Source organism: Rhodofomes roseus (genome assembly GCF_022264815.1).
Source record: "Rhodofomes roseus strain CIRM-BRFM 1785 chromosome Unknown C8Q71scaffold_15, whole genome shotgun sequence".
NCBI lineage: Eukaryota > Fungi > Basidiomycota > Agaricomycetes > Polyporales > Fomitopsidaceae > Rhodofomes > Rhodofomes roseus.
In genome coordinates, this window is record NW_025952971.1 from 595,225 (window position 1) to 622,773 (window position 27,549).

The 27,549-nt window shown below is 53.8% G+C and overlaps 14 protein-coding genes across 14 annotated transcripts; 11 read left to right on the forward strand and 3 right to left on the reverse strand.

The window, feature by feature from the left end:
• Nucleotides 1-79: 79 nt before the first annotated feature.
• C8Q71DRAFT_859538 (uncharacterized protein) lies at nt 80-1,361 on the forward strand (the record flags this gene model as incomplete). The annotated part of the gene is made up of 4 exons (XM_047927649.1): nt 80-463; nt 524-614; nt 666-1,003; nt 1,056-1,361. The coding sequence occupies 4 exons, from the start codon at nt 80-82 to the stop codon at nt 1,359-1,361; spliced, it is 1,119 nt and encodes a 372-aa protein (XP_047777088.1).
• A 225-nt stretch (nt 1,362-1,586) lies between these two features.
• On the reverse strand, nt 1,587-2,471 carry C8Q71DRAFT_147219 (uncharacterized protein). Its single transcript, XM_047916602.1, has 3 exons — nt 2,387-2,471; nt 2,181-2,333; nt 1,587-2,116 (listed from the first exon to the last, which is right to left on the reverse strand). Exons 2-3 carry the CDS (start codon nt 2,302-2,304, stop codon nt 1,614-1,616), a joined length of 627 nt encoding a protein of 208 aa, XP_047777089.1. The 5' UTR covers nt 2,305-2,333; nt 2,387-2,471; the 3' UTR covers nt 1,587-1,613.
• A 91-nt stretch (nt 2,472-2,562) lies between these two features.
• C8Q71DRAFT_147194 (uncharacterized protein) lies at nt 2,563-3,708 on the forward strand. The gene is made up of 2 exons (XM_047916601.1): nt 2,563-3,008; nt 3,059-3,708. The coding sequence occupies exons 1-2, from the start codon at nt 2,837-2,839 to the stop codon at nt 3,529-3,531; spliced, it is 645 nt and encodes a 214-aa protein (XP_047777090.1). The 5' UTR covers nt 2,563-2,836; the 3' UTR covers nt 3,532-3,708.
• A 173-nt stretch (nt 3,709-3,881) lies between these two features.
• On the forward strand, nt 3,882-5,279 carry C8Q71DRAFT_849376 (Alpha/Beta hydrolase protein). Its single transcript, XM_047926703.1, has 2 exons — nt 3,882-4,852; nt 4,909-5,279. The coding sequence occupies exons 1-2, from the start codon at nt 4,179-4,181 to the stop codon at nt 5,159-5,161; spliced, it is 927 nt and encodes a 308-aa protein (XP_047777091.1). The 5' UTR covers nt 3,882-4,178; the 3' UTR covers nt 5,162-5,279.
• Nucleotides 5,280-5,749: 470 nt separating this feature from the next.
• C8Q71DRAFT_859542 (uncharacterized protein) lies at nt 5,750-6,426 on the reverse strand (the record flags this gene model as incomplete). The annotated part of the gene is made up of 2 exons (XM_047927650.1): nt 5,750-6,293; nt 6,347-6,426. The coding sequence occupies 2 exons, from the start codon at nt 6,424-6,426 to the stop codon at nt 5,750-5,752; spliced, it is 624 nt and encodes a 207-aa protein (XP_047777092.1).
• A 1,216-nt stretch (nt 6,427-7,642) lies between these two features.
• Nucleotides 7,643-9,687, forward strand: C8Q71DRAFT_769606 (uncharacterized protein). The gene is made up of 7 exons (XM_047924295.1): nt 7,643-7,858; nt 7,926-8,145; nt 8,204-8,244; nt 8,301-8,461; nt 8,521-8,696; nt 8,749-9,121; nt 9,173-9,687. The coding sequence occupies exons 1-7, from the start codon at nt 7,820-7,822 to the stop codon at nt 9,339-9,341; spliced, it is 1,179 nt and encodes a 392-aa protein (XP_047777093.1). The 5' UTR covers nt 7,643-7,819; the 3' UTR covers nt 9,342-9,687.
• Nucleotides 9,688-10,470: 783 nt separating this feature from the next.
• Nucleotides 10,471-11,797, forward strand: C8Q71DRAFT_769609 (alpha/beta-hydrolase). The gene is made up of 5 exons (XM_047924296.1): nt 10,471-10,683; nt 10,740-10,876; nt 10,930-10,940; nt 11,011-11,540; nt 11,600-11,797. The coding sequence occupies exons 1-5, from the start codon at nt 10,507-10,509 to the stop codon at nt 11,615-11,617; spliced, it is 873 nt and encodes a 290-aa protein (XP_047777094.1). The 5' UTR covers nt 10,471-10,506; the 3' UTR covers nt 11,618-11,797.
• A 332-nt stretch (nt 11,798-12,129) lies between these two features.
• On the forward strand, nt 12,130-13,345 carry C8Q71DRAFT_823387 (alpha/beta-hydrolase; the record flags this gene model as incomplete). Its single annotated transcript, XM_047926238.1, has 4 exons — nt 12,130-12,435; nt 12,486-12,622; nt 12,726-13,272; nt 13,331-13,345. Exons 1-4 carry the CDS (start codon nt 12,256-12,258, stop codon nt 13,343-13,345), a joined length of 879 nt encoding a protein of 292 aa, XP_047777095.1. The 5' UTR covers nt 12,130-12,255.
• Nucleotides 13,346-13,890: 545 nt separating this feature from the next.
• Nucleotides 13,891-16,708, forward strand: C8Q71DRAFT_147492 (MFS general substrate transporter). Its single transcript, XM_047916604.1, has 15 exons — nt 13,891-14,370; nt 14,444-14,507; nt 14,567-14,593; nt 14,649-14,657; nt 14,711-14,800; nt 14,857-15,038; nt 15,090-15,107; nt 15,157-15,229; nt 15,283-15,333; nt 15,389-15,467; nt 15,523-15,566; nt 15,625-15,953; nt 16,015-16,171; nt 16,228-16,417; nt 16,484-16,708. The coding sequence occupies exons 1-15, from the start codon at nt 14,067-14,069 to the stop codon at nt 16,535-16,537; spliced, it is 1,671 nt and encodes a 556-aa protein (XP_047777096.1). The 5' UTR covers nt 13,891-14,066; the 3' UTR covers nt 16,538-16,708.
• Nucleotides 16,575-19,480, forward strand: C8Q71DRAFT_147506 (cytochrome P450). Its single transcript, XM_047916605.1, has 14 exons — nt 16,575-16,831; nt 16,963-17,280; nt 17,332-17,464; nt 17,526-17,720; nt 17,778-17,926; nt 17,986-18,101; nt 18,161-18,278; nt 18,338-18,351; nt 18,402-18,568; nt 18,626-18,648; nt 18,699-18,780; nt 18,832-18,960; nt 19,016-19,159; nt 19,215-19,480. The coding sequence occupies exons 2-14, from the start codon at nt 17,010-17,012 to the stop codon at nt 19,300-19,302; spliced, it is 1,629 nt and encodes a 542-aa protein (XP_047777097.1). The 5' UTR covers nt 16,575-16,831; nt 16,963-17,009; the 3' UTR covers nt 19,303-19,480.
• Nucleotides 19,481-19,976: 496 nt separating this feature from the next.
• On the forward strand, nt 19,977-22,065 carry C8Q71DRAFT_147666 (cytochrome P450). The gene is made up of 11 exons (XM_047916606.1): nt 19,977-20,131; nt 20,256-20,329; nt 20,389-20,583; nt 20,637-20,785; nt 20,839-20,954; nt 21,008-21,125; nt 21,192-21,205; nt 21,262-21,428; nt 21,480-21,502; nt 21,556-21,637; nt 21,692-22,065. The coding sequence occupies exons 2-11, from the start codon at nt 20,310-20,312 to the stop codon at nt 21,864-21,866; spliced, it is 1,059 nt and encodes a 352-aa protein (XP_047777098.1). The 5' UTR covers nt 19,977-20,131; nt 20,256-20,309; the 3' UTR covers nt 21,867-22,065.
• An 8-nt stretch (nt 22,066-22,073) lies between these two features.
• Nucleotides 22,074-23,004, reverse strand: C8Q71DRAFT_147794 (uncharacterized protein). Its single transcript, XM_047916607.1, has 3 exons — nt 22,998-23,004; nt 22,758-22,936; nt 22,074-22,704 (listed from the first exon to the last, which is right to left on the reverse strand). Exons 2-3 carry the CDS (start codon nt 22,832-22,834, stop codon nt 22,419-22,421), a joined length of 363 nt encoding a protein of 120 aa, XP_047777099.1. The 5' UTR covers nt 22,835-22,936; nt 22,998-23,004; the 3' UTR covers nt 22,074-22,418.
• A 2,206-nt stretch (nt 23,005-25,210) lies between these two features.
• Nucleotides 25,211-25,885, forward strand: C8Q71DRAFT_147906 (uncharacterized protein). The gene is made up of 4 exons (XM_047916609.1): nt 25,211-25,388; nt 25,445-25,593; nt 25,652-25,772; nt 25,819-25,885. Exons 1-4 carry the CDS (start codon nt 25,351-25,353, stop codon nt 25,844-25,846), a joined length of 336 nt encoding a protein of 111 aa, XP_047777100.1. The 5' UTR covers nt 25,211-25,350; the 3' UTR covers nt 25,847-25,885.
• A 28-nt stretch (nt 25,886-25,913) lies between these two features.
• On the forward strand, nt 25,914-26,618 carry C8Q71DRAFT_769665 (cytochrome P450). The gene is made up of 5 exons (XM_047924297.1): nt 25,914-25,995; nt 26,077-26,212; nt 26,265-26,287; nt 26,342-26,422; nt 26,487-26,618. The coding sequence occupies exons 1-4, from the start codon at nt 25,959-25,961 to the stop codon at nt 26,419-26,421; spliced, it is 276 nt and encodes a 91-aa protein (XP_047777101.1). The 5' UTR covers nt 25,914-25,958; the 3' UTR covers nt 26,422; nt 26,487-26,618.
• The last annotated feature ends 931 nt before the right edge of the window (nt 26,619-27,549 follow it).

Here is a 27,549-nt window from a genome sequence, read left to right on the forward strand (position 1 = left end):
AATGCGCGCAGGTTTGGACTCTCATCGGCGCTCTAGTATATGGGCAGGGACCGTTGTCCTGTCCCCGCATCCCGCCGTCATGTCAAACGCCTCATGGACTCCCGATGAACCTGCAGACGTTCTGTTCAGCGAGAAGACCTGGCTTCAAGGCGCCATTCTGACTGGCGTAGGCTATGGGATTGTCTTCACCCTCTTCACCCAATGCTTCCGTGCTCTTCTCCTCGACATGAATCGGGCGAACATGAAGCGGAGGGTCTTCTTTCTGATATACATCACTATTATGTTCATTCTCGGGACGATATTCATGGCTGCTTGTGCGGAGATGACCCAGCTGTCGTTCATCCAGTACCGCAATTATCCGACAGGCCCTAGTGGATACGAGAACGATGAGTTCTCCATCCCCGCAGATGAAGCAGGCAATGTTGCGTTTGTATTGACGAATTGGTTTGCCGATGCCCTACTGGTAAGCAATAGCAATATCCCTTCATCATCGTCAAGCGGCGATTGACTACGACATGTATAGGTTTGGCGTTGCTCTATTATTTTTCGAGGCGTTGCAACGACTGTTTGGATACCACTCTTGCTACCGGTTCTGATGTACCTCACCGAGCTGGGTGAGTGTTGTCCTTGGTGCTTATGCCCGATCCTCATGCTCTTCAATGCAGCGATGGGGCTTCTTTGGCTCGTCCAGATCTCTACGCCCGCATCCTCGCCTTTCCAAACAGGCTCGGCGAGTAAGATCAACTGGACCGTGCCATACTTCAGCATCGCGGTATCCCTGAACGTCGTCGTCACTCTGATGATCGCCGCTCGGCTCTGGCTGTACCGATACCGAATCACGTCGGTTCTCGGCATGGGCCACGGGTCCCACTACACTGGTATCGCAGCCATGATCGTCGAGTCGGCGGCAATCTATTCAACCTTCGCTCTTCTCTTCATTATCCCATTCGGCGTGAACAACTCGATCGCCAATACGTTCCTTCAGGCGTTGTCCCAAGTGCAGGTGAGTTGTAATCGCCTAACGTAGATGTCGCTCGTTCATGTCCATGTCGCAGATCATCGCACCTCTTCTCATTATCTACCGTGTCGCCCGAGGCAAAGGATGGACGTCCGACACCTCCACCGCTGTTATGTCTGGGAAGACGCGTTCCACTACGTTCAGTACGAGGAACAATACCAGTGCCAAGAATCTCTCTGGATCCTACGTCAAGGCTGGACCTAACAGCTTCATGGGTAGGGCGACGGACCAGAAGGGAACGGACATTGAGCTGGTTGCGATAGATGACAGCACTGTGCGGGGAAGCGTTAGACCGATGCGGTATTCGGAGCCTGATGGTGGAGGTTACGGTGAAGCAGTATGAGCAACGCCATTGTGTATTTATTCTACGTATTACAAGTTCTCATCTGACGACGACTTTCATGAAGATACGCTACATATATGCTCGACAAGATGAGTATGCATTCCGCCATCTACTCAACGACGCCACTCTGCGTGATGGTCAATATGCGACGCCATCGATGCAACATCTACTGGTCCGGCCAGTTCTATGCGTCCAATGAGTAGGTACTATCTCAAAACAAGGGGCGGTTGGCAATCAGTGATGACACAACTGTCAGTTCCATTTCTTGCTCCATTGTTCCCATCCCGCGTAAGCTTCATCTAGTACATCGTATACCTTGCCCCAATCCCTGCAGACTAGCGTATCTCCGATACGATCCTGCTCGAAGTCTCTAGTCATGAAGTCTCCCTCCTCCACGCTGTCTGCGGCCTCGCACATGAACGTCTGCCGCAGGTAGTTCAAGCAGTGTTGCACATGGTGTTCAGACGCAGTGGGATCGTTGCGATCCACGAGCGCTTGCTGGAACTTCCAGATGCAGTGCAGCTGGTGGTAGAACGTCATGACGAAGAGACGATGGTCGGGGCCCAGTCGTGTACGGCCAAATCCGTCTGGATGTGCGGCAATGCTCTCCCACTCGGCGGTGACGACGGGGTCACTGCCGTTCAGAGTGAAATGGACCGACTCCTGCAAAGTCATGGCGACCGCGTCGAGGTCCCCCAAGGGGTAGTCGAGTGGATAGTCGTCACCAAGATAGGAGTAGGGACGAGAGCTTTCGCCTGGTCAACGATCATATGTATGATGAGCTGCGTGCTAGGAGCTCAGACCGTCGTGGCCACATACCATTCAAGTTGCGTCGAAATTGCGATGGTAGGAAAGCGTTGCCCAAGCGCCAAGAGGTGAGGAGGATGTTGAACAGAACGAATATGAACATGCCATGCTTGGTGAGGACGTCATGTATGGACATGATGACTTCCCCTCGAACAGAGGTCACCACTGTACTCAGACAGAGTAAGCAACATATGGTTTCCGTACGTCATGATACTTACCTTGCGAAGGTTTCTTGAAAGAAACCTGGCTCACTGAGCTTTAGGACAAGTCGAGCTGCACCACGTCGTCCAGTGAGGGCATGACCCACCGGCCAAGGATAGTCTGCTATAGCCTGGTCATGCAATCATGACCTCAAGCGCTTCGACAGTGTTTCATCTGCACTTTGCATGAGGACGACCCACACGAGTCAAGCACAAAATGATGCTCCGCGATGTGCGGTGTCACCTCACCGGACAAAAATGCGAGCCGCTACGATCCGCTAGCACAATCGGTGCCATGATCAGCGGGGCAGTGTCACGAAACCAGGTAGGGCGCTCCTGCGCGCGCTGCAGCTCACGCTATGACTTTTCCGAATTATTCATTCTGTAGACCGAAATGGGGAGGACGGGTTTCAGTGCATTGTTCAGGCACGTCCACGATCTCCTTTGCTCGCCCGGCCATCGTTCAGAATGTTACCCCAGAGACTACATATCTCGCTGAGACAGCAGCCCATACCTTCGCTCGGGATTGTCCTAGCTGCATTCCTGCTGGTTTTCGAGGTTCCTCTCGTCGTGATTGGCGTCCTAAGAGGACATGGCTGGAGCGCAGACGCGCCGAGTGCGCTTAGCCACCCATCTAAGAGTGAGTAACGGACGTCTTGTAATGCGGACCGCTCACTCAACCGTCCATAGGACCTTTCAGCTTCGCTCCAGCATTCGACGGTCCGGTGGGAATGCACATAGACTTCACAACACATTACCGGTTCGACACAGCCGAAGGCGCAGCGGAGTTCGCAGCGCTCCTGCCCTCCAGCGGACATCTCGTGTACCTCGACGAGCCAACGGGCTCGCCGACGACCTCCGCCGGCCCAAAGGCGTACACGGTTACTCTGTTCCACCAGATGAAATGCCTGGACGTCGTTCGGGCGCAGTACGCTGATCCGTCGGACGCGCGTCTCCCGCTCACCAACCATTGCCTCAATTATCTGCGTCAGACCGTCCTCTGTCGGCCGAATATCAAGGTGGAACCAGCAGTCAACTCGGAGGGAACAGCAGTGAGGGGGTACGATGCAGTGTGTAGGGATTGGACGAGGGTATACGAGGAGGCGGAAAGGAACGTAGGAGCGTACCGTGCCTGGGTTAACGCGACTGCAACCGAGGTATGAAATATCGTCTTGTGTAGCAACCCAAGAGGGTGTTGTTTCGCTCGCAAGTGGCGTGCAGGCTCGCTTTCGCAAGCAAAACCGACCGGCCCCATCCTGAGGACCTGAGCTGGTCTGTTGCCGTCTGGTAGTGGCTAGCAGTCAGTGAACGTCGAGAATGCAAATTAAGCTTCACTGCACTCTTCGCGGCCTGCAGCACACGAGCCAGCCCCGCGGAGTTCAGCGCGCGGTCTACAGCTTTGTCTTGGACACTTGCATGTGTGCTGCGTCATTCAGCGTCTGACTTGCTTCCATTTCCATGAGCGCCGCCCACCGATAGCGAGAAGCCGAGGCTGTGTAACGGTGCATGCACCACTCCTGTCAATGAGTGTTAGCCTGAAAACGGCTTTGCCAGTGGAGCGGGAGACATTTGCACAGCTGACCAGCATGCGCTGGGCGCAGTGATGCAGTGATTCCGGACATCTCGGAGGTTACACACTGGCGCGCCGGGGTGTGCACAGTGACATCGCATCTGCGCGCGGTCACCGCCTCATCCAAAGGGAAGAGCAGAAGGACGAGCGATGATACTTATGGCTGATACCCCGCGTCCTCAATAGGGGTAACACGCCTCCACAGCGATCACCCTGTCCTAACACACCCCCGCACCGAACATGTCAGCTACCTCTCCAGAGACGACCGGAAAGATACCATTCACCTTTCAAGGCGAGACCTACTCGACCTGGTACAAGGTCGTCGGCGACCTTAAGTCTGGCGGCCGCCCGCTCGTCACTCTCCATGGCGGGCCCGGCTTCTCGCACCACTACATGCTCCCGCACGCGCAGTTCGTGTCCCGGCTCAACATTCCTGTCGTGTTCTACGACCAGATCGGCATCGGGGAGTCATCGCACCCAGAGAAGGGGAAGGGGGAGGAGAAGAAGAGCTTCTGGACGATGGAGGTTTTCATGGACGAACTCGACAATCTCCTGAAATACCTCGGCATCGAGGGCGACTTCGACCTGTTGGGGCATAGCTGGGGCGCCTTCCTGGCGGTGCACTACGCGAGCAACCGCGTCCCAAAGGGGCTCAAGCGCCTCATCCTCGCGGACGGGACGTGCTCGATGCAGTTGTGGACCAAAGGGACGGACGCGCTGAGGTTAAGGCTGCCGGAGGACGTGCAGAAGGTGCTCAAGGAGCATGAGGAGAAAGGTACGACGGATAGTAAGGAGTACCACGACGCGATGGAGGTCTGGTTCGCGAAGCACATCTGCACGGCGAACCCATTGCCGGAGCTGCTTGCGAAGAGCTTTGGGGCGATGGGGGAGGACCCGACGGTTTACAGCGCAATGTACGTGTCCCTTCCCGTCTTGGTTGTGTTCATTGATACAAGCCCGCAGCTCATAGGATCGGCGCGTCGGAGGTCTGCTGCACCGGCACTCTCAAGACGTGGTCCTGCATCGACCAATTGCACAACATCAGCGCGCCGACACTCCTCCTGAACGCGCCGGAAAGTGAAGCGCAGGACGTGAACCAGTGGCCAATGTTCCACAAGATCCCTAGAGTGAAGTGGGTACAGTTCGCGAAGAGTACGCACCTCGCGCAGTTCGAGGAACCGGAGCGGTACCTTGAGGTTGTGGGCGAGTTTCTGGAGGCGTAAGCAACGCGCGGTGGAAGGGCAAGTTCGAATGGGCATCATTAACCGAGTACCTTCAAGTCAAGTAACTAAGCAGCCTATGATAGTATGACCGGAATGAATAGGGAGAACGTACAGATTTTGGAGCGCTGGTGGCGCGCGTTGTACTGGCCCGGGCGCAGTTCTACCAACGGCTGTTTAAGTCTTCTTCAACAATAGTCTGATCTGCGGTCGCAGCCTAGGGCCCGACGGTGAGACTAGGTGACGGTCGGACACCCGAAGGTGGCTGACAAACCACTAGCAAGCGCGCTCCACCCAAACCGATACCATGGTCATCGACTTCACCACCGTGTTAAACCTTTCACTTGCGAAAGCTCGGACGCAGTCGGAATAAGCATCAGCGAATGGAAGGAATGATGACAACAACTTAAGATGACTTCTGTACATGAACATGGAGTATTTGCGCGTGATGATCGGTGCACTTCAAGTTGGTCTCAGCAGTGAGCATGAAGTGAGAAATCCACAAGCCAATCCCATTACATAACGACCACACTTAGACCACATATAATATACTACGTTACACTTCGCAATGATTGTCATGTACCGTCAGGCTCAATCCAGATCCAACGAGCCGCCGTCGAAGAGGTCACGCTCATAGAGCTCTTCTTCGGACGAGCGGGTTTGGTGTGACCACTCCTTGTGAGGAGCGGGTTCAGTGTGACCGCGTCCGGGGCGTGCTACAGGGCGCCAAAGGGATTGCTTCTCCTCACGCTCGTAGAGCTCTTCCTCAACGGAACGGGGCCTGCTCCCGTCCCCTTTCGGGCGAGAGCCGGTGCCCTTTCCCCCGTTGCGTACACCGGGGGCCCAGTGCACCTTCCCGTCCGTTCCGATATAAGCACGCTCCTGGAGCTCCCTGGGCTTGCTCCCTGTCCCTTTCGGGCGAGAGCCGGTGCCCTTTCCGCCGCCGCGTACACCGGGGGACCAGTGCACCTTCCCGTCCGTTCCGATATAAGCGCGCTCCTGGAGCTCCCTGGGCTTGCTGCCCGTTCCCTTCGGACGGGAACCGGTTCCTTTGTGACCACCGAGGACGCCAGGTGCCCAGTGCACCTTGCCGTCAATCCCGATGTAAGCCCGGGACAGCAGCTCACCGGCGTCACTATGGGTACTATGAATAATCTGCAGACAAGTAAGAGGAGACATTGAACTCACGATTCGACGGACCAGGCGAGCGCACTGGGCGCAGCGGAGGCGGTAGCTAGTGCAAGAGCGAGAACGGTGCTGAAACGCATAGCTGGATGTCGGTGTAGGCGATGAAGCGAAGGTGTATGGTGAGGTCGTTACAGAAAGCAAAAGTAAGGTATGGAGGTGAACGTCGTCAAAAGAAAAGAAAGCAAGACTGTCGTCACATAAAAATCAGCGTGACGCACTACGATGAACGTAGACGTGCAACTTACCAACCAGTGCCTTTACTTGGTGTGCTCGAAAGAGAAGGAGAGCTGAGGCGATCGTGCAGACGGCGAGGGTATTTATCAGAAAGGCTGCGATCGGAGGTGCTGCCTGGGACTGAACGTTGAACACTCATCCGCCGAATGGCGGTTGCCAGTGCTGTCACAATGCTGTCAGATTCGGATGCTATAGTCGCATGCAGGCCTATGCAGGCCGGTCAGTGGAGCGTAAACGATGCTTAACGAATGTCCCTTTACCCACAGCTGTCAAGCGTTGTCGCGTTCCCGCAACCATCACTGCGGCAAACCACACACGTACCACAAGGGATGATCTCGACTTAGCTATACTCTGACCTGAATGGGCTCAATCGCGAGTCAATGAACATGCTAGCACTACGCCGATGAAGGGGTACTTACCTGTCACGATGACACTCACGCGGCACAAGCATGCATGTGTAGAGTTTGTGTCGAACATAGCTCAGGAAGATTGCCTGCAAGAGCTTCGCAACACGGCGAATCTACGTCATAGAACGCTTGATAATCCGCGGAGGGATGCGCGGTGACTAGCATAGTGACTTCTAGCAGGACAGCGGTGGCAGTGTCGACGACAGCATCAGCTAACATGGCATATGGGCATTGCATCAAATGAACGTCAGCCTGAGCATAATCATCATAATTCTGTCAGGACTTTATTAGGCTCACGCGCCAAGCCTGCACTGCACTCAGACCGTACATACAGTCTTGGTGCAGTCGACGTCTTTCCGTGGTGTTTCCGCGATTCAACGTTTCAAATGTTCAATCCTCCGCCCTCTGTCGACAACTTGGCTGGATTTACATTACTCAGAATCGTGTCAGCAGGGTATAGATGTAGAGAAAACGACAACTTGAACTCACCTTGCGTATCTGAAACCTCCACGATGTCTCCTACTTACATTCGCTGTCGCTCGCTGTCGCCAGGACTTGGTCAGGGACACTGGACACAGGACAGTGACACGTTTGCGGACGGCCTGACTAATCGCAATCTCGATGTGTGGTGGCGATGTCATGTGACCCATACTCACCGCAATCGTGCAGTGGCCCTGGGGCCTGGGACCGGCAAGCCGTTGCACACGACGCTCGCCGGCTGTTATCGTCAGCAACGGAGACTAGGTTGCACACATGGTACACGACGGGCAAAGTTGTACTAAAGTTGTAGGCATCGCGGGGTCTCTCAGGTGTACTACAGTACATCCAAACCATGGCTGGTGTTGCGAGCCTTCTCAGTCGTCTTCGAAAGGTACTGTACTTCGACTGATCTTCACGCAATGTACGCTAGGACTGATGTTCGCTCGGTGTTCGTGTAGCTCAACAATCCGCCGGAAGTGCCCGCCAAGCTACCAAATGCGCTGCGCTTCGGAATACTGGGTGCCGCAAGGATTGCGCCGAATGCTCTCATCGTTCCAGCAGCTAGCCATGCCGACGTAGTGGTCACAGCTGTGGCATCTAGGGACCAGGCGAAGGCTAGCGCGTACGCAAAGAAGCACAAGATACCAACGGTCTATCACGGAAGCGATTGTTATCAACGTAAGTGGGCGTCCCCCGGGTCCCTGCAATCTTCCCTTCAAAAGCTCAAGCCCTGCAGAATTACTTGACGATCCGAATGTCGATGCGGTGTACAATCCGGTATGTACAACTCCGTGAGAATAATTTAAGACTGGGGACAATTGACATTCTCTCAGCTACCGAATGGTCTCCATTATGAGTGGACTGTGAAAGCGCTCAATGCGGGCAAACATGTCCTCGTTGAAAAGCCCGTTGCTGACACGAGTGCTGAGGCCCAGCAAATGATCGACCTCGCGGACAAGAAAGATCTCGTGTTGCTCGAAGCTATTCACTGGACGTAAGGTCTTTTCTCCAGTTGAAGCGTCAAGCTGACTGACAAGTATGTTATGTCACCAGCTTCCATCCAGCTTCTCAACGCGTGAAGGAGATCATTGAGAGCAGAGAGCTTGGCGAACTCAAGAACATCAAAGCTGACTTCGCTCTTCCCACGCTCCCTCACGGGCTGGTGCTCTTGGAGGATGACGTTCGATTCCAGTATGATCTGGGTGGCGGGGTCACTATGGACATGGGTGGTGGGCGCTCTACACCTCCTAAACACTCACCATCGCTCACCGCTTTCGTCAGTCTATCCTCTCTCAGCAATCCGGTTCTTCTCCTCTAGCGATCTTGCGAAAGTGGAGAGTGCCAAGGCGATTGGACACGAACGCGACCCCGCAAGGATTGACCGCGCAATGCAGACTCATCTCGTCCTGCAATCATCCGTCGAAGCAGACGTGTTCGTCGACTATGCCATGCCGGGATGGGGCCCGTTCCACATTATCCCGCGAATGGTGAAATGTAACATTCATCTCGAACTTGAGGGCGGCACCATCGACTTCTTCAACTTCGTGATGCCTACGTTATACCACAGCATCACTGTCAAGCCGACCGGGAAGAAGGCGCGCGTCGAGAAGGTTTACGAGTATAAGGATGGCCTAGGGAAGGAGTGGTGGTCGACGTGAGTGCCCCTAGATGCTTACCAGATGTCTTTGTTAATCGGTCGCTGTAGGTACCGGTATCAGCTCGAAGCCTTTGTGGACAAGGTGCGCGGTCGCACTCCGAAGACGTGGTCTACGCACGACGACCCTGTCAAGCAGATGCAGTGGGTGGAAAGCGTCTATGCCGCTGCGGAGATGCCCGCCAGGCCCACGTCAACGTACTTCCGCTCTTCTATCTGAACAGGCTCGATCCTCTCACCAGTTTCCCACCGCGACATGACTCCTAGGGAGACTGTTTTCGTGTTGCCTGTATGAACGTCCCCTGTTGCAAAGTCATTGTACACATTTTCGATGTCGCCGTACCAGTACCGCGTATCTTTGGGGTCAACCTAACCCCTAAGTAGGTGTTAAGACGCGCCTTGTATGCATCGACTCGTCGATTGTGACCTGACCTGGGTGATGACCGCTATCAGGACCTCATACGCTCTAGGTTCATACAAGTGTCTGATGCTGTTCCCGCTTCCACCTCTTAGTACCCCCTTGTTTCTTGTAAGACATGAACCAAGATATATCATGAGGATTCCCGTTACGTTATACCGCCCTGTGTGTTGTTCCGTTCTCCAAGTTCGCGCTCAAATCGGTGAGTAGCATCTAGAACTAGTTCATAACATCGCCCATGTCTCACACTTGGCTTGGCTTCCGTTACCCTCTACAGGCTGGCAATCGCGACGCGTAGCCCGTAGCGTCGGCGAACCCCGATGCCAAGCAGAACAAAACATCATGTGCGCCGTCCCCACTTGTGCCCACAATCCCTCCGGATGGGCCACCCGTACGGTCGCCAATCTCTCTCATATGTGAGGCTGGAACCCCAGCATGATGTCCACACCCATCGATGAGTCGGCTGCGGCGTAAGTCGTCAGACACTAATCACTTGAAAGCCATTCATCGGTTCTCAGATCAGCACGTAGTGCGTTATTCTTCTGTCTTCTGGCTCTTCTCTGGGTAGAAGCGGCAATACATTCGTGAGAAGCTCCTGACACGAGCCCATTTCAGATGACGTACAAAATCCTCCCGCACTTTTGACCTCTCCAAATGGACAAGGATACCGTACTTCCTAGCGCCTGTGCTATATCATCGCCCAATCCCGAGGGCAGGCGTTGGTGGCTCTCGTAACATCCTTGCTAAATCCGTGGACATCAACAGCACTCACCGCGGCGGACGCACCCGCGAAACAGGGCCTGCGTTATCTGTACGAGAAGAGACAATGATCAGCGGATCTGGTGCATATGTTGCCATCCTAGCCGAAGGCACCCAAGACGTTGACGGCGGATTATAAGTGTGGCGAGGTGATAGCAGCGACCAATCTTCTTCGACTCCTCAACTTTCCGCGTTGTAGATCGACGAAATGTCTTCTGAACCTGTAGTGAAGACTCTCCAGTCCAGCGACGGGACACCAATCCACGCTGAATTCATGGGCGACGTTCAGAAGCCATGTCTCGTCTTTGTACACGGACTGAACATGTCCTCGGTCGCCTTCGACGGTATGTTCCGTGACAGTTCCTTGCTTCGAGAAGTCTGTATGGTGAGCATTCAATAGTTAGCTAGCTTCTAAGCTTCGACTTCTTGACCGGTATGAAGGCCCGTTATGACCTGCGCGGACATGGGCGAAGCGGCAAGCCCGAGGATCCAGAGGCGTACAAGTCATCGCTCTATGCCGATGACTTCGTCACGCTAATGCGCGAGTTCGGATACACCAAGCCTATCCTGGTCGCTTGGTGAGTCTGTCCCCTGTATCGCCGTTCGGGGTTAACTCAATCGGTGTTCTCAGGAGCTACGGAGGTTCGTATTCTATACCGTGGTACGTGAGTACACAATGCTCACAAGTACCTATGCTTCGCACCTTGGATAGGCACAATCTCATGTGACATCTACGCCAGCCTCAGCGCAGACACACTCGCAGGTGTGGTCTACCTCTGCGCGGTCCCGTACATCGCACCGCCGATGTTCCCGGACTCCATAACACCGCCCACCGTCGCCCTGATCCAGAGCCAGATGGCCGGGACGGACGTCGCGTCCTACCTCCGGGACAAGACCGCCTTCATCGACGCGATCTGGCAAGACATCGACAACGTCGACTACCGCCTCCGGCTGACATGGCTCGCGCCGGGGTTCGTGCAAACTCCACAGGTAATGCGCAACGTCGTCACGCGGCCCCAGGACCCGACGAAGCTCTTGGAGGCGGTGGGCAACGGCGTGCCCGTGCTGATGCTGTATGGCGACGCGGACAAGATGGTGAGCGGCGCGTTCGTCGCGGAGAAGATGCAGCCGTGTTGTACGAACGCGGAGGTGCATGTCGTCAAAGGGGGAGGCCACGCGCCCTTCTTCGAGCACCAGGAGGAAGTTGTCCGCGAACTCTTGAAGTTCGTTGACCGCATCAAGGTGAATGATGACCACGATCCCACTCCTTGCGTACCCTGAGCCTGACATCACAGCCATAGACAAGTGGGAAACCGTAGGAGAAGTGACGAAGAGACCTACGTAAATATGAAGGCAGTAGTCAGCTACCTCGGACGAGTGTGCAATCTGTTACGGCAGCACACGTAGCGACCCCGACCTTTGCGCAGTCTCATGCTCTGAACATATTCGGAACTGGTGGTTATCGTCCTGCGAATTCAGTCGGTAGAAGATTAAAATCATGATGGTGCACCGGCAACTCCGCGCGAGGCAGTCAGACGGTCCCTGTGTCCATATACATACTTATCTCGCTGTACGCACCCGTGAAGCCCGGCATGATAGTGGCAAGCGTCTTTCTACGACGTTGGGTTTGTAGTCTAGAACAAAGACCCTAATTGGATACAAAACCTAGAAGCTCTACCCGTTATACGCGATGCGGCAAGAAAGAAGAAAGAACCAATGCACCTTTGACTCACAGCCCGCAGCGCCCGTCAAGAATAGCACGATACGCGCTGCATCTGAGCGCGCACATAGTATTGAGGCGAGCTCCCACTATCCGACTCATCATAGACACGATCCACACGGGTTCTCTCGGTCTGCGGTTGAACAACGTGTCTCAGCCTTGGGCGCGGTACTTAGGCAGGGCTGCGCAGTGCGTCTTGAGCACTACTCGCAGCGCTCCCATCGACAACTGACCAACATGACTACTTACCCGCGGATTGCAAAGACCTTGACTTCCAGCGACGGGACGCCCGTGTATGCCGAGGCCGTCGGCGACCGTAGTAAGCCCAGCCTGGTCCTTGCGCATGGCATATACGCGTCCGCCGCTATATTCGACAACTTGTTCACCGACGAGCGGCTACTTGCGGAGGTCTACCTGGTGAGTGCGCGCCGGGCGTACAAGCGCTTCTTTTTGCTGAGAGCTTGCAGATCCGTTACGACCTGCGGGGGCACGGGAGGAGCGGAAAACCTACCAACCCAGAGGCGTATGTTTCGTCGTTGTTTGCAGACGACTGGGCGGCAGTGGCGCGCGAGTTCGGTGTGAAGCGACCTATTTGGTGCGGATGGTGAGTTGCGCATAGGACTGTTCATTCAAATTGATCAGCTTACTGACGCTTGTCTGTAGGAGCTATGGAGGTATGGTCTCTGCCACTGTTCAGGTATGAAAAGCCCTGACGTGCGCGCTTCAGCGACCATCGCATGCGACATGTATGCGCACCTATCTAACGAAACCATCTCCGGGATGGTCTGGCTGGCTGGCGTGCCCTACGTAGGGCCAGTCTTCAATCAGATCGCCAGGGAAGAAGGGCGCACCTACCTCCCGGGACACATGAACGCCACCGACGTGGCAACGTACCGTGAGTCGAAGACCGACTTCGGCGACATGCTCTTTCAAGACCCGGATGGCATGGACTTCAATCTGAAGATGTCGTGCCTCGGCATGGCATTCCTCCTGTCGCCACAGGTGACGCAGAACCTCCTCACGCGCACGCAGGATCCGACCAAATTCTATGAGGCGGGCGCAAAGGGTCTGCCGTTGTTGGTCATGAACGGATCCGAAGACAAACTTGTCGACGGCAATGTCGTAGTGGATGAGGCGAAGCGACACTTCAAGAACATGGATGTGTATACCATCGAAGGTGGCAGCCATACGCCGTGGATTGAGCACAAGGACGAAATTGTCACAGAGCTGTTGAGGTTCGTACAGAGAGTCACAGTAAGTCAAGATCCCATGCGGTTAGACGAACAGAGACTGACATACAGTTCCTACGCAGGGTCCCGCCGCGTAGCGGTCACAAGTCTACTGATGCCTTTGAAAGCTGCTGAGGGCAAGGATGAGCGAATGTCTAGAACTAATCAATTCCTTTGTAAAATCAGACACGCGCCTGTGTGCCACCTTCACTTTGTGCGACTTGACTATTCCGTCTGAACCTCGTCTAGCGCAGCCAACGTGTTCAATGGTTTTCGGTTGATGCTCAGCAGAAGGATAGGGTCGTAGTGTGGGGCTTGAATGTCTATATGGCCGTGCAGTTTCCGCGGGTGCTCGAAGCTCGAACTCCGTTGTTGACCAAAAGGACATAAGTACTCTCGTTTTTGGTCCGTTGATGTACTAGTGTAGTGTCCGACTGATCAATATGTCCTCCCGCAGGCTGAAACGGCACGTAATATCTAGTTGGCGGTATGCCTGTTAGGTGCTGTTGAATGTGTGGTGCTTGTCCGGCAGGCGGGAAACGGGACGGTTACGACCAAGTGGCGAGTGGGGTCGTCCGACTTTCGCGGAGAGCATAAGATCTATCGGGTCGAGCGCCAGAACGGGCGCTTCCATGGTTTCCCAGTACAAGCGCGCGCCGCGCTCACGCTGCGACACCGTACTTGCCAATGGAGCCAGTACTTTCTCAGTCCCCACTGTCTTGCCAGTGCTGCAGGCTCGTTCATACATATGCTATGGATATCTAGCTCTGGAATCTGAAACAAATAGCTCGCTAGGCGACACAGCGACCCCTGGTAGCAATGTTCAGCTCGAGGAGGGTTTTCAGTACACGACTGCTATCTTTTCTTGCTCCTGGCCGACGCGGGAGCGGACCTGAATACCAACCTTTAGATCAGCTTGGAAAGCGAGGCACCTTTGAAGTAGTTGAGGGCGACGAGCTGGGAGGTCTGGGTGCAGAGTTGGACGACTCGTTGGGAGGCATAGAAGTCGATGATGTTGACACCGGCGCCCAACTCCTCGCAGGAGAAGATATCGAGTTCCTCGAAGAAGATGCGAACAGGGTTCGGGACAAGATTGATTGGCATATCCTGCCTCTCATGTGCAGTGAGTATTCGCAATGATACGTGTACTATGCGTTGTTTCCCTCGACGTCGCCAAGTGCTCACCTGACGTCTAGCACTATATTGGATTCAATTCATGGACAAGACTACTCTCGGTAGCTCGGCTATACTAGGAATTAGGTCGGTACAAAGGCCAGGCAATCCGTTCTTGAATGAGTAACCCATCATGTCTCGCGTAGGGAGGCTACCCATCTTACAACGAATGAGTGAGTATTCCACCGATTCGGTGGCACGAGCATGGCTCACATTTGTCTGCCTCAGATACAACATGTATGCCTTATGCGAATGTCAATTATAGACCGGTGTCTTACACGGTTCACAAGGCTCGGAACAATATTCTACGTCAGCTACCTTCTCTTCGAGTACCCGCAGAACCTCGCTCTGCAACGATTTCCTGTGGGCAAATGGATGAGGTGGACATGGTCTTCGGCACATCGGTTCGCCCACTGACGTCTCGGTATCCCCACAGTCTCAATATCTTTGTATGGGGCCTCGCTTTACTAGGTCATGCAGCGTGCAAGAACTTCGCGGGTCTATTCGCTGTACGCTTCATACTCGGGATGTGCGAAGGTTCAATCACCGCCGGTTTCATGATCGTCAGCTCTATGTTCTATACGCGCAACGAACAGACGTTACGTGTCGGATACTGGTGTGAGTTCACCTTCGAAGACCACTTAGACCTCCTGATTCACTCGTCTGTAGTCCTCATGAATGGCACAGGTACGTGTCAAGCAATGCGAATACTGCCGCCCATTCATGCTTCACCAAGCGCAAATCATATCTGGTTTTATCAGTTTTGGAACCCTGCATATCAAGACCGAAGGCTTCGAGCCTTGGCAATGGTATCGCGACCGCCGTACTGTAACGCATGGAGATGTTCATGGTACATTGTCAGGTTGATGTGCATTACCGGCACCTTGACATTGATCACCGCTGTCGTCTACTGGTAAGGTCTCCGCTCAGAGGACACACGCTATTGAATCGCTTATAATGTGCTCGAGGTTCTACTTCCCGGACTCGCCCACTAATGCTTGGTTCCTCACGAAGAAGGAACGTATCATCGCGATACGGCGCCTTAAGGTCTGTGCAGGAACAAGTTGTCTCCGAGATGAAAGATGCTGATGCATTGCTCCAGGAGAACCAAACCGGTGTCGAGAACAAACACTTCAAAATCGAGCAGTCCGTCATACCCACGCGCTTGACATGATTTCAGCACTAAGCGCTCACTTATCACTAGAGTCCACGAAGCCCTACACGACCCAAAGACGTGGCTCTTCGCGCTCTTCTCCGCACTCAACAACGTACCGAACAGTCTAACCAACCAGGGCCAGATCATCGTCGCCTCATTCGGATTCACATACCTACAAACGACCCTCCTCGGCTGCGTCGACGGCGTCATCGAAATCATCACCATTTGGACGGGCGTGCACCTCGCCGCCCGCCTGAAGGACGCACGCGCGTATGTCGCCGCCATGTACTTCATACCAAACATCGTCGGCGTACTACTCATAAACCTGTTGCCGTGGAGCAACCGGATAGGGCTCTTGTGCGCACAGTGGCTGACCGGTACGTGTCCCTAGCGTTCGCTCTAGTGTTGTAATGGACGCTCAATGTGCGTCGAATCAAGGCGTGGGGACCACGGGCTTTGTTCTATCCTTGTCATGGCTCTCAAATGTCACTGCGGGCCATACCAAACGCGTGACCGCCAACGCGATCATGCTCATTGCGTACTGCATTGGGAATGCCTTGGGACCCTTCATGTGGCAGGAGAAGTATCGCCCCCGGTGCGCTCATCTTGTCGCTGTACATGTATGTCTGCCCGGCTAATACAGTGATGTAGAAATCACGTGCCGTGGACCATCATCGGGCTCTGCTACGTGGCATGCCCTCTGCTCTTGCTGCTTATCCGGCGTACGCTAGCCTCCGAGAACAAGCGACGCGACCTGGAGCGGCCGGACGAGACGTACAACGATGTTTACATAGAGATTGTCGACACGAATGGGATACGTGTCCGCAAGAGGGTGGATAAGGTGCGCGTCGCCTATGTCGCCAGACGCTTCCATGCATATTGTCTGATCAGTGTTCTGTTGGCGCAGGAATTCCTGGATTTGACGGATATACAGAACCGAGAGTTTAGATACGTTCTTTGAATTTTTCTTGATTGAGTTTGTGACTCTCCGCGATGCCCTGGCGCGCTGGCGGTCGGCGTAAGCTCTAAAGTCCAGATTTCAATTGTGCCCGGTCCTGGAGCCGGAAGCTTTTCACGCGTCTTTCGAGGTATAGTCGATTGTGTTCCTGGCGATCCTCGTCCCATTCCCTTTCGAAGAACCTAATTCGACATCTTCCACGCCCTCCGCTGATTCTGGTTCAGCTTCTAGTTGCGTGGCGTGATGTGGCCGTCCGAGTCTCGCTAGTCAAGTGCGGGCCAGACGCGGCAATCATAGGTACGGAATTCCGTTGAACGTTTCTCAGACTGACAGACTGACAGCGGGGCTTCATATCGTGCAGCGGTAAGTTAATTATGGATAAATCATCTCCAGCTGGTCGGCTGTTTGAATGTTCGATTGCTTCTCAGATCCGGGCGTATCGCGCCTTCGAAGTCCGAGCCAGGGTATAAAAGGAATGTGGAAGTCAACTAGTGCGACTCAGTCGTCTGTCGGACTCGTCTGGCACCACATAACTGGTATGTATCAGCTGTCGTCTTCCCCCACCTGGGTGTGGATTGCGGTGCTATGTGCCCTGGTCCCTATTCTTTCTCGCAGTGGGTGGCTGGGTCGTGGCGGCCTGCGCAGGCTACCTCGCGGACCAAAGCCTCTGCCTATCATAGGGAACGTCCACCAAGTCCCCGCGGAGTACCAAGAGCGAACGTTTGCACAGTGGGCAAAGCAACATGGTATGTCGCTGTGAGAGACGATACGATAGCTCTGACGCCCTGACTGGTCAGGGGACCTCGTATATGCGAAGATGTTCAGCAAACCGTTCTTGATCATCAATTCGCAGAAGGTCGCAAGAGACCTGCTCGACAAGAGGGGAAACAAGTATTCAAGCCGACCGCGGATGGTTATGCTGAGTGAACTGTAGGTTTGCGTGCTCCCGCGGTGGCCATCAGCTGCTGTTGACAATGCGCATCTCTGGTAGGCTGGGTTGGGGCCCGACCGCAGTCGTTCTCCCGTATGATAGCGAGAACCGTCGCAAGCAGCGCAGATGGATCCAGAGCGCTTTCGGTGACAAGGCGGCGACCCGACGGTTCGAAGGTCTGCAACAGAGGGAAATATATGTCCTTCTCTCGGGCCTAATTCAAGAACCTCATGGCTTCGCACAACATATCAAGCGGTGCGTGTCGTGGCTAACAACACAAAGATATTCTCTCTGAAGCCTGGAGGATTACAGGTGCATATCGGCTTTGATTCTGGAAAGCGTGTACGGCCACAGAGTAACGTCTTCAGACGACGAGTATGTGAATCTCATCGATCACGCCATGGAGTTGACGACTGTCTTAACGCCTTCGGGCGGTACTCTTGTGGACTTCTTTCCTCTGTGTGAGTTAAACTGGTCAGTCAGTGTCCTCTACCCTGCCCCATGCTGACACATACTGCAGTGAAACACATCCCTGCGTGGCTGCCCGGTATGGACTGGAAGCGCAAGGCACAGGCTGCCAATGCCGTGGTGACGGCCGCTACACTCAAGCCATATCACATGGTCCGAAATGCTGTTGTGAGTACGCTACACTTCTGCTATTGCGCGACCTCACGACCGTTCGCCTCAATGCGTAGACTGCGGGCTCCGCGACACCATCACTCATGACTACACTTGTCGAAGAAGCAATGAAGCAAGGAAACCTCGCGGAAGAAGAAACTGACATCGTCGGCGCTTGCAGCGCATTATATGCGGGTACGTTCTTGCTCCCTACCGGGTAAATGCAAAGTTTGATTGACGTGCATATGGTCCAGCCGGAACCGATACTGTGAGTGAGGAACTCGAGATGAGCGACGTCGTCTCACGCTCGCTTCCTAGGCTAAAACAGCCCTGCTTACTTTCTTCCTGACCATGGTCCTTCATCCCGATGTCTATCGCAAGGCCCAAGAGGAGGTTGACCGGGTCATCGGGAATGACCGACTTCCGACGCTAGCAGACAGGGAAGCATTGCCATACGTCGAGTGCGTGCTGAAGGAAGTGTATCGGTGCGTCTGTTAGCGGGGCCCGAGACATAGCAAGACTGACGGCACACTCTTGTCAAGCTGGAATACCCCTGTTCCACTTGGTGCGCGGTCTGCCACCGTTTCGTTCTAGTATTCACAATGTGCGATTTAGGAATCCCGCATTATCTGACAGAAGAGGATGACTACCAGGGATTCGACTTGCCCGGTGACACAACTGTTATTGCTAACCTGTGGTATGCTTGTGTCCGCCTAGCGTTCACACTTCACTTACCGTGTACTTCCAGGGCCATGTCGCATAGCGAAGAGGTTTACGGTGATCCAGCCGCCTTCCGCCCAGAGCGGTTCCTCGACTCCAAGCTCTCAGCCTCCGACATAGCCGATCCAGCCAACATCATTTTCGGACATGGACGAAGGTGAGCTGCCTAGCACTACTTACGACAAGTTTGAGATGGAGACAATGATCCGCAGGATTTGTCCAGGTCGCCTGTTCGCAGATACTGCCGTCTTTCTAGCCATCTCCAACATCATAGCCACCCTGGACATCAAGAAGGCTCGCGATGGACACGGAAGAGAGATCACGCCGGAGGTTAGCTTCTTCCCTGGGCTCGTGAGGTGAGTTGTTGATGTAGTATGGTCATGCCGTTGAACTCTGAATCACGCCCACAAGTCATCCTCGAGAATTTGCGTGTTCTATAACCCCACGCTCTGCCAAAGTACCGAGCCTTGTCGCGGAAACTATGGTTTCGGTTTCTTGAGGCATACCGGTCTTTGCTGTGAGAAATGACTGAAAGTCGTGCGTTCCAGTCAAGCTTCCGATACATTGCATCATACCTACGATTGCTCACAAGTTAATCTTCTGATTCATGATACCATTATAACTTTGCAACAATGTATATCATAATTACAAACAGGGACGAGCTACTTTCAAACAAACCCCTCACATCCACGAGGAGGGTCTTGTGACGAGACTACGAAAAGATCATACGGTCGCAAAGGTACGAACGAGCGAATAAGGCAAGCCGTGAGCTGCACGAAAAAGGAAGGTGACGGTCCCGACCGCCACATTCTTCATACACACGTTACACAAGCAGTACTACGATCTTCTATGCACCGACAACACTCCATAGCGATCTCCATGGATTTCACTCACTGTTTGTGATGCCAGCTGCAGGTTGGAGAACTGCTCCGCCGGAACGCGTCGAGCCAGTCTCCAGACGCGTCGCGCGTTGCGGAGATCTGCCGAGTCACGGGATGTCCAGCACATAAAACCGCTGGGCAAAATCGTCCACAGCGTCGGAGGCATACGGAACCACGCACGTCAGTCTCCGCACTTTCAGGAGAGCCAGGAAGTACTTAAGCAGGGTCTGCATGCAATGTCGGCACCAAACTGACCGGCGGCCATGATACAGGCTTATGCGTGGATCGCGCTCTCGTTCCTATGCGTCCTCATCTATATGCTCTGGCCTAGCAGCTACCACCGTCTTCCCCCTGGACCGAAGCGCCTTCCGCTCGTGGGCAATGTTCTCGAGCTGCCTCCAGCGCAGTATATGCACTTGACCTTTGCAACATGGGCAAAGAAATACGGTACGTAGGCTGTACCTCACACGACATCATCAGCCTAACACGCAGGATGGTGGTGTCGATACAAGGTGACTTGATATATAACAAGACCTTCGGTTATCGTATGGTCATCATCAACTCGCAAAAGATTGCCCGAGATCTGCTCGAGAAGCGAGGTGCAAACTGCTCCAGCCGGCCGCGGATGACAATGCTTGTCGAACTGTAAGTCCCGCGTAGCATCATAGTAACGTCCCGGTGTTGACGTGTACCTTTGGCTCCAGGCTAGGGTGGAATCCCTCCATTTCTGCGTTACCGTACAAGTCGGAGAGCTACCGCAAGCATCGCCGATGGATACAAAGTGCCTTCGGTGACAAAGACGCGGTAAAGGGTTTCTTGCCTCTCAAGACGAGAGAGATGCACATATTCTTGATGAGTTTGATGGAGAGACCCTCCGACTATGTCCTCCATGTCAAGCGGTATGGTCGACATCTGTTCGGATTGTGGATCGGACTGAGTGAACATTCGCTAGGTTTGTCGCTGCGCTTGCAGTCGAAACTGTCTACGGACATCGCATCGAGTCTCTGGAGGATGAACACGTGACACTCATGGACCAAGCCATGGGGGCAACCACTGCGACGGGCGCAGCAGGCGGAACTCTCGTTGACCTCATGCCTTTCCGTGAGTACCATCTAAAACGATGACGACCGTACGCTCACCGGTCTGGATTGTAGTCAAGTATGTACCAGCTTGGATGCCGGGGGCGGCCTACCAGAGGATTGCTGCCCGCGGGAGACAGCTCGTGTCGGACAGTCACTACATACCATATCGCAAGACACGCGAGTCGATGGTACGCACATCAACCGCATGTAAGCAGTCATTAACGTATGGGGGATGTCATAGGCATCGGAAGACGCGCCCGCCTCGTTTATGTCTGCGCTGATTGAGCAGGCCACGTCGGCGGGGCGCCTGGATGAAGAGGAGACTGATATTATCTACGCAGCGGGAGCGATATACTCTGGTAAGAAATCCATGACTGCTTACTGGGAGTCATGTCGCCGAGATACTAACGCTCATTGTTCCACAGCTGCGACAGACACGGTACTACATCCTTTTTCCTCTCCCTCTGACTGTCCGCTCAGGTGTTTGTCGCACAGACGAAGACCGTATTGCTGACGTTCATCTTGGCGATGGTGCTTCACCCTGAGGTGTACACTAAGCTACAGAATGAGGTCGATCGAGTCGTCGGGAAGGATCGGCTGCCCTCTTTGGAGGATAGACCAGATTTGACGTATGTCGATTGCGTCTTGAAGGAGACCTACCGGTGAGTACCGCTGCTCAATAATCACGATTGTTACTGACCGTTAATGACCAGTTGGAACCCGCCGCTGCCGTTAGGTAAGGGTCAGTGGAGACACGCGACCACGTCACCGACTGACGGATACATGCAGGGCTACCACATTACATCACGGAAGACGACACATACGAAGGATATCATCTACCGAAAGACACAACCGTCCTTGCGAATCTGTGGTACTACATGCGTCCCCGGGTTATTCTAGGAGTCGGCTCACCATAGTTTTTCAGGTCGATATGCCGGGAGAAGGACATGTGGCCCGGGGATGAACTGGATGTCTTCCGTCCGGAACGTTTCTTGGACCTTGATGCCGAGGAAGCAAAAGCGATGGATCCTCGCCAGGTTGTCTTTGGATACGGACGCAGGTCAGTGTGCTCCTCTTGCCCATTCATCTTTAGGGGATGACCTGGATTTCGAATGGCGGCAGACTCTGTCCAGGACGTCTTTTCGCAGACGAAACCCTTTTCTTGGTGATATCTAATATGGCGGCGACGCTCGACATCCGGAAAGCTCGGGATGTAGGGGGTAGGGAGATCACTCCGCAGGTCTCCTTCCACCCCGCCCTTGTCAGGCAAGTCGCTTCTGTCAGTGAATGAATGTCTGCGATCTCACTAGCATTATCCAGCTATCCTGAGGAATTTCTTTGCGACATTGCGCCGCGCAATTCAGCAGTAAAGAGCCTCGTCGCGGAGAAGCTGTCGAAGCTGTCAGCATATTGATTCACATCGTGCTCCTCAATGTCGCGTTTATGATTACTCTAGTCTCGAAACCCCCACTCTAGTTACATTTGTACAGTATGAACTCCATGTATCCTCCGATGAGGATGGGTGCTATGCGCGTCTTGTGGCATATTCGTTTGTCCAGAGTCGTGAGACATTCACAAGCCAATCCTATTTGTAACGACCACACATAATGTACTACATCACACTTCGCAACAGTCGACATGTACTGTCATGTTCAATCCAAATACAACGAGCCGTAGAAGAGGTCACGCTCATAGAGCTCCCTCGGTCTGCCTGCCCCCTTCGGACCGTGATGGGAGCCAGGACGTCTGCTGCCTTGTACACCAGGGGCGTAGTGAACCTTCCCGCCCGGCCCAATGTAAGTACGCGCGTAGAGCTCTTCCTTAACGGACCGGGGCTTAGCACTGCCGCAGCCCTGTTTGCCCTGGCGCACGCCGGGGCTCCAGTGCACCTTGCCGTCAGTCCCTTTGTAAGCCCGGGATAGCAGTTCGCTGGCGTCGCTGTGGATAATATGAATACACTGCAGACAAGTCAAAATAGACACTGAACTCACGATTCGACGGACCAGGCGAGCGCAGGCGCAGCGGAGGCGGTAGCCAGTGCAAGGGCGAGAATGGTGCTGAAACGCATAGCTGGATGTTGATGTCGGCGATAAAGCGGAGGTGTTGAATGAGGTCGTTACAGAGAGAAAGCGTAAGGAATGGAGGTGAATGTCGTCAAAGGAAAGCAAGACTGTCGCCCCATAACAGTCAGCATGATTACGCACTAAGATGAAAGTAAACGTGCAACTTACCAACCAGTGCCTTTACTTGGTGTGCTCGAAAGAGAATGAGAGCTGAGGAAACCGTGCAGACGGCGAGGGTATTTATCAGAAAGGCAGCGATCGGAGGCGCAGCATGAACAGTCAATCATGAAAATCTCTGCCCGCCAGTGTGGTCGGGTGCGGGTTATGTGGTCGCATGCACGCCGATCAGGGAGCTCAAGCGAGTCCGACACCCGTAAGAATCATCTGGTAGAGGAGCTTCTACGAAGGTGTCTTCACCACAGAGCGGTCAAGCGTCGTCCCGTTCCCGCCACCATCAGTGCGGCAAACCACACACGTACCACACGGGCTGATCGCGACTTAGTCTGACCTGATTGGGCTGAGTCGCGGGTTCATGAATATGTGGATTGGTGCCATTTCAATCAAGGGGTACTTACCTGTCACGATGACACCCGCGCAAGCGTGCATCACTGCATGTTGGGTTTTGCGTCGAACCTAGCCCGGGAGGATAACCGGCGAGAGCTTTGCAGCATGGAGAATCTAAACGGCCATAGGACGCTTGATGATGCTTGCTCCTAGCAGGAAAGCGGTGGCAGAATCGCTATGATGCCGACATGACATCGATCAGCCAACGCATACTAACTTGTGTATGAGCATTGCAACGTGCAAATGAACTTCGACTCGGAAGATGTCCAGCTGCATCATCGGAACTCAGCCTGAGGACTTCATCAAGCTCGTATGCCAAGACGACACTACGCTCGAGGCGCTATACATTCCTCAGAATCGCGTTGGCAGGGCATCGATGTGGAGACAAGGACGACGACACACCACGCGTTTCGTTCCGTGTTCTCGGCATGATCCCCCTATATCCCTCGTACATGGGTATACCACCGCGACGTCCCATCCGCTCGCTGTAAGTGGTCAGAATAGGCTTGCGATGGGTCTTACAATTGCGATCTTGAGATGGACAGGCGATGTTCAAGCGATGTTATGTGACCTATACCGGCGTGCCCTCGGAAGTGATGAGCAGTCAGAATCTGGATATGCAAAAATCAGGGGCGGCCGTTGTGAATTATGACCCCTCCTTCTAATTCTCAGAAAGGTCGTCTGAGTGAGATGCTACAGGACCGAGGAGGAGGACTCAGGAGGAGGAGAAGGAGGAACGACCGTGACTCGGAGGAGCACGTGATCCATTGGAGACGTCGTCGATTACATAATGTTGATTCGTCGTTGGCAAGCCCCGCGCAATGCGCATACTCTTGAACGTTTCATGATACTCTTTTGAAGCTAAAGGCTGGACGCTCCTGATACCAATGCTGGACACCAACGGGCTTCGATTTGAGCAGACAAATGCTATCTGCAAATAACATGGACATAGATTATGTCAGAAAGCTCCTGACTCAACCTGTGGGACGCCGTTGAGTCGTCCAGATATCGAACAAGGTTATCCCAGGGCCGTTGAAGGCAAGTTCCCCGGTCGTGCAATCTGCATTTTGTGAAATGAATCAATGAATCCCTCTAGTTAACTCCGATACATTTTCTAGCCACAACAAGCCTTGGGGAGACGCCAGTGTCCACGTACCGGGGCTTGCAGCATGGTCTCGCGTGGGTCATGATATCGATCTCTATTGGAATTCATGGTCTGTTTTTGGACGCTTCGTTCATCTTGCACTGGGCGAGGAACACCCTGTTATGGACACCACTTTCTGTGATATCAAGGTGTTGACCATCTCGCGACCTGAAGGCCAAGTATTCTCACTCATCGCTCGTCTGCCGCAACCGCCGTCAGTGGGCATGCCCCAGGTCCTATTTTCCTATACGCCGAGTGCGCTACTCCTGCTGTATGTCTTAATCTACTCACTCAATCAGCGCAAGGTCCATTGTCTGCCTCCGGGCCCGAAACACTGGCGGCTACTGGGCAACGTCGGTGAAGTCCCGTTCGAGCATCCAGAGTATACCTTCGCATCATGGGCCAAGCAAACCGGTAACGTACAGCGAAGGGCGCTTCAGTCGGAATTTTATTTGCAACGCTCATCTTAGGTGACTTGATTTATAACGAGTTCTTCGGCAATCGCACCGTCGTCATCAATTCACAGCAAATCGTGCCATAATTATTTGAGAAACGAGGGGGGAAGTATTCGAGCCGCCCGCGACTCACGATGCTCGTAGAGATGTGAGCCCCTCCGTATGATATAGACCGCACTGATCTCGATGAGTACACAACAGCCCAGGGTGGAATCCCACAGTTACACTACTACCGTACAGGTCGGAGAGCCACCGCCAACAACGCAGGTGGATACGGAACATGTTCGGGGACAAGAAGTCACTACAAGCCTTTGGTCATCTCGAGTGACGGGAGACCTATATCTTTGTACTGAGCTTGATGGAGACGCCAGATGACTACACTTTGCACGTTAACAGGTAGGTCCCATTGCCTTTCTGTTGACGTCACAGCCTGAGACTACGACTTGACCTAGACTTCTTGCGGCCCTCGTTCTCGAATCCGTGTACGGACATCTAACCACGTCCCTGGGGGAGCAGTACGTCAAGCTTACGGACACTGCCATGGAAGCAACGAACGCGACTGGAGCGTTAGGCGGAACGCTAGTGGACATGATACCATTTTGTGGGTAGCATGAATAGTGAGTGAACCGCGGCGTCGTTGATCATGATCATACTTACAGTGAAGTATGTATCCGCTTGGATGCCGGGTGCAAGCTGGAAGAGAGCCGCACTGCATGCGAAGCAGCTTGTATGGGAGGGCCCACCATATAAGTACCGTACCGCATGGCGCGAGAGACGCTCGTGAGTGCACGCTAATGTGATTAAGTACATGACAAGATAGGCGTAGGCGTCGGGCAGTCCACCGCCATCATTGATATCTACCCTCATAGAGAACGCAACTAAGACCGGACGACTTGAACGGGAGGAGACGGTCATTATACATACCGCAGGGATCATCTATGCCGGTGAGCTCTCGAGGCTATAGACATGGGAGCTCATAAATGCTTTAGCTGCGACAGACACAGTGCGTATCCACATCTAGTTATAAAACACCATTGATCATGTCTCAAACGGACGAAAGCCGCCTTACTGACTTTCTTCCTAGCTATGGTGCTACATCCAGAAGCGTTCAGAAAGGCGCGAGAAAAGGTGGATCGAGTCATAGGAACGAACAGGCTCCCAAACCTTGAAGACAGGCCGAATTTGCCATATGTCGATAGTGTGCTGAAAGAGACATATCGGTGAGTAGCACTTTCATTAGAACATTACGATCACTCATTGAATTTCATTCAGTTGGCACGCCCCCCTCCCACTAGGTGAGATGTATCCAACGCTTCGCATCGAAGATATAGAATTCAGCGAACCCCTAGGCATTCCCCACTACATTACAGAAGATGATGAATCAAAGGCTATCACCTGCCTCGAGATACCACCGTCATGGCAAACCTAAGGTGACACCAGCACACGCGCCGGTACTAGAACTTGACAATCAGACTCACGGTATCCATTATCTAGGTCTATTTGCGGAGATGAGCGCACTTGGAGTGACCCGGCTGCATTCCGTTCGGAGCGCGCTTCTTCGAACTAGACTCTTCCCATGCAGAAGCGCTAGACCCTCGCAACAATGTCTTCGGACACGGACGCAGGTCAGTGATCATTACATTGCAGTCTGAGTAGCAACAGTGACGAAGCACATCAATCACAGGCTCTGTCCCGGAAGCCTGTTTGACGACACGACGCTGTTCCTTGTCATATCTAACGTTGTGACGATACTGGACATGCGCCAAGCTCGCGACGCGGAGGGAATCTTTGAGAGATCACTCCAAAGGCTTCGTTGCTTCCGGCGTTCATCAGGTGTGTGGGTATTTATCGATAAGCCATGACCTCAGACTTACTGCGGTGACTACCAGCTCTCCTGAAGACTTCGTGTGCGCGATAACACCACGCTCTTCGACAGCGAAGGCTCTTGTCGCGGAGACGTGGGCGAGCATGTAGACATGTTTCTAGGCACATCACATTTGGTCGCCAGCATCTTGCCAGAAACAGCCTTGCTCGTATCTTATTATGCTAACTATGGCATGCGCTCGCGAACGCGGCGTGTATCAGTGTTTACGCGATCTGCGCAGGGCCGCTGTGGGTATGCGTCCAACGAATGACGGGCGTTTCACTACCTTATGACAGGCACTCGCATGCATGCTGAGCCCTTCGTGTCGGTCAAGCTCCTCTCACGGATACTGGACTAGTGCTCCTGTGAGGCTGCCAGTCCATCGGAACGCTTCGACGAACGGTCTAGTTCCTTGAGCAAGGTGAGCTTCCATATCTGCATCGAGCGTTTCGTCCTCTGTCGTGCCTTAAGCCAAGTCTATCAGTTGACATCGACTCTCATCCTAATTTAGCTGCAACGTTCAGCCTCACCCATATGACGCTCGTCGCTGGTCATGCGGGAAGCGCGGCGATACGACGTGTCTATTGATGTCTGATAGCGGCGCTGCTGCTTCGCAGGAATGTCGAACTCGTGAGGCGCCATGCGCGCGACGATCAGCAAGAGATGAAGGGGCCCTTGGATCCCATATCGGAC

Coding starts and splice junctions, on each gene's coding strand:
- C8Q71DRAFT_147506 (XM_047916605.1), top strand. CDS start 17,010: ATGTGGAAGTCAACTAGTGCGACTCAGTCGTCTGTCGGACTCGTCTGG. Junction 17,721..17,777: donor TTCGCACAACATATCAAGCG/GTGCGTGTCGTG, acceptor GGAGGATTACAG/GTGCATATCGGCTTTGATTC. Junction 18,961..19,015: donor ATTTTCGGACATGGACGAAG/GTGAGCTGCCTA, acceptor AATGATCCGCAG/GATTTGTCCAGGTCGCCTGT.
- C8Q71DRAFT_147794 (XM_047916607.1), bottom strand. CDS start 22,834: ATGCGTTTCAGCACCATTCTCGCCCTTGCACTGGCTACCGCCTCCGCT. Junction 22,705..22,757: donor CTCGCCTGGTCCGTCGAATC/GTGAGTTCAGTG, acceptor TATTATCCACAG/CGACGCCAGCGAACTGCTAT.
- C8Q71DRAFT_849376 (XM_047926703.1), top strand. CDS start 4,179: ATGTCAGCTACCTCTCCAGAGACGACCGGAAAGATACCATTCACCTTT. Junction 4,853..4,908: donor CCGACGGTTTACAGCGCAAT/GTACGTGTCCCT, acceptor CGCAGCTCATAG/GATCGGCGCGTCGGAGGTCT.
- C8Q71DRAFT_147492 (XM_047916604.1), top strand. CDS start 14,067: ATGTTCAGCTCGAGGAGGGTTTTCAGTACACGACTGCTATCTTTTCTT. Junction 14,801..14,856: donor CCTGTGGGCAAATGGATGAG/GTGGACATGGTC, acceptor GTATCCCCACAG/TCTCAATATCTTTGTATGGG. Junction 15,468..15,522: donor TCGCGATACGGCGCCTTAAG/GTCTGTGCAGGA, acceptor GCATTGCTCCAG/GAGAACCAAACCGGTGTCGA.
- C8Q71DRAFT_147906 (XM_047916609.1), top strand. CDS start 25,351: ATGGAGACGCCAGATGACTACACTTTGCACGTTAACAG. Junction 25,389..25,444: donor TACACTTTGCACGTTAACAG/GTAGGTCCCATT, acceptor GACTTGACCTAG/ACTTCTTGCGGCCCTCGTTC. Junction 25,594..25,651: donor AGTGGACATGATACCATTTT/GTGGGTAGCATG, acceptor TCATACTTACAG/TGAAGTATGTATCCGCTTGG.
- C8Q71DRAFT_769609 (XM_047924296.1), top strand. CDS start 10,507: ATGTCTTCTGAACCTGTAGTGAAGACTCTCCAGTCCAGCGACGGGACA. Junction 10,684..10,739: donor TGCTTCGAGAAGTCTGTATG/GTGAGCATTCAA, acceptor ACCGGTATGAAG/GCCCGTTATGACCTGCGCGG.
- C8Q71DRAFT_769665 (XM_047924297.1), top strand. CDS start 25,959: ATGGGAGCTCATAAATGCTTTAGCTGCGACAGACACA. Junction 25,996..26,076: donor CTTTAGCTGCGACAGACACA/GTGCGTATCCAC, acceptor CTTTCTTCCTAG/CTATGGTGCTACATCCAGAA. Junction 26,213..26,264: donor GTGCTGAAAGAGACATATCG/GTGAGTAGCACT, acceptor AATTTCATTCAG/TTGGCACGCCCCCCTCCCAC.
- C8Q71DRAFT_147666 (XM_047916606.1), top strand. CDS start 20,310: ATGACAATGCTTGTCGAACT. Junction 20,584..20,636: donor TATGTCCTCCATGTCAAGCG/GTATGGTCGACA, acceptor AACATTCGCTAG/GTTTGTCGCTGCGCTTGCAG. Junction 21,429..21,479: donor GTCTTGAAGGAGACCTACCG/GTGAGTACCGCT, acceptor GTTAATGACCAG/TTGGAACCCGCCGCTGCCGT.
- C8Q71DRAFT_769606 (XM_047924295.1), top strand. CDS start 7,820: ATGGCTGGTGTTGCGAGCCTTCTCAGTCGTCTTCGAAAG. Junction 8,146..8,203: donor CGGAAGCGATTGTTATCAAC/GTAAGTGGGCGT, acceptor CAAGCCCTGCAG/AATTACTTGACGATCCGAAT. Junction 9,122..9,172: donor GGGAAGGAGTGGTGGTCGAC/GTGAGTGCCCCT, acceptor CGGTCGCTGTAG/GTACCGGTATCAGCTCGAAG.
- C8Q71DRAFT_147194 (XM_047916601.1), top strand. CDS start 2,837: ATGTTACCCCAGAGACTACATATCTCGCTGAGACAGCAGCCCATACCT. Junction 3,009..3,058: donor GCTTAGCCACCCATCTAAGA/GTGAGTAACGGA, acceptor AACCGTCCATAG/GACCTTTCAGCTTCGCTCCA.
- C8Q71DRAFT_147219 (XM_047916602.1), bottom strand. CDS start 2,304: ATGTCCATACATGACGTCCTCACCAAGCATGGCATGTTCATATTCGTT. Junction 2,117..2,180: donor ATTTCGACGCAACTTGAATG/GTATGTGGCCAC, acceptor ATCGTTGACCAG/GCGAAAGCTCTCGTCCCTAC.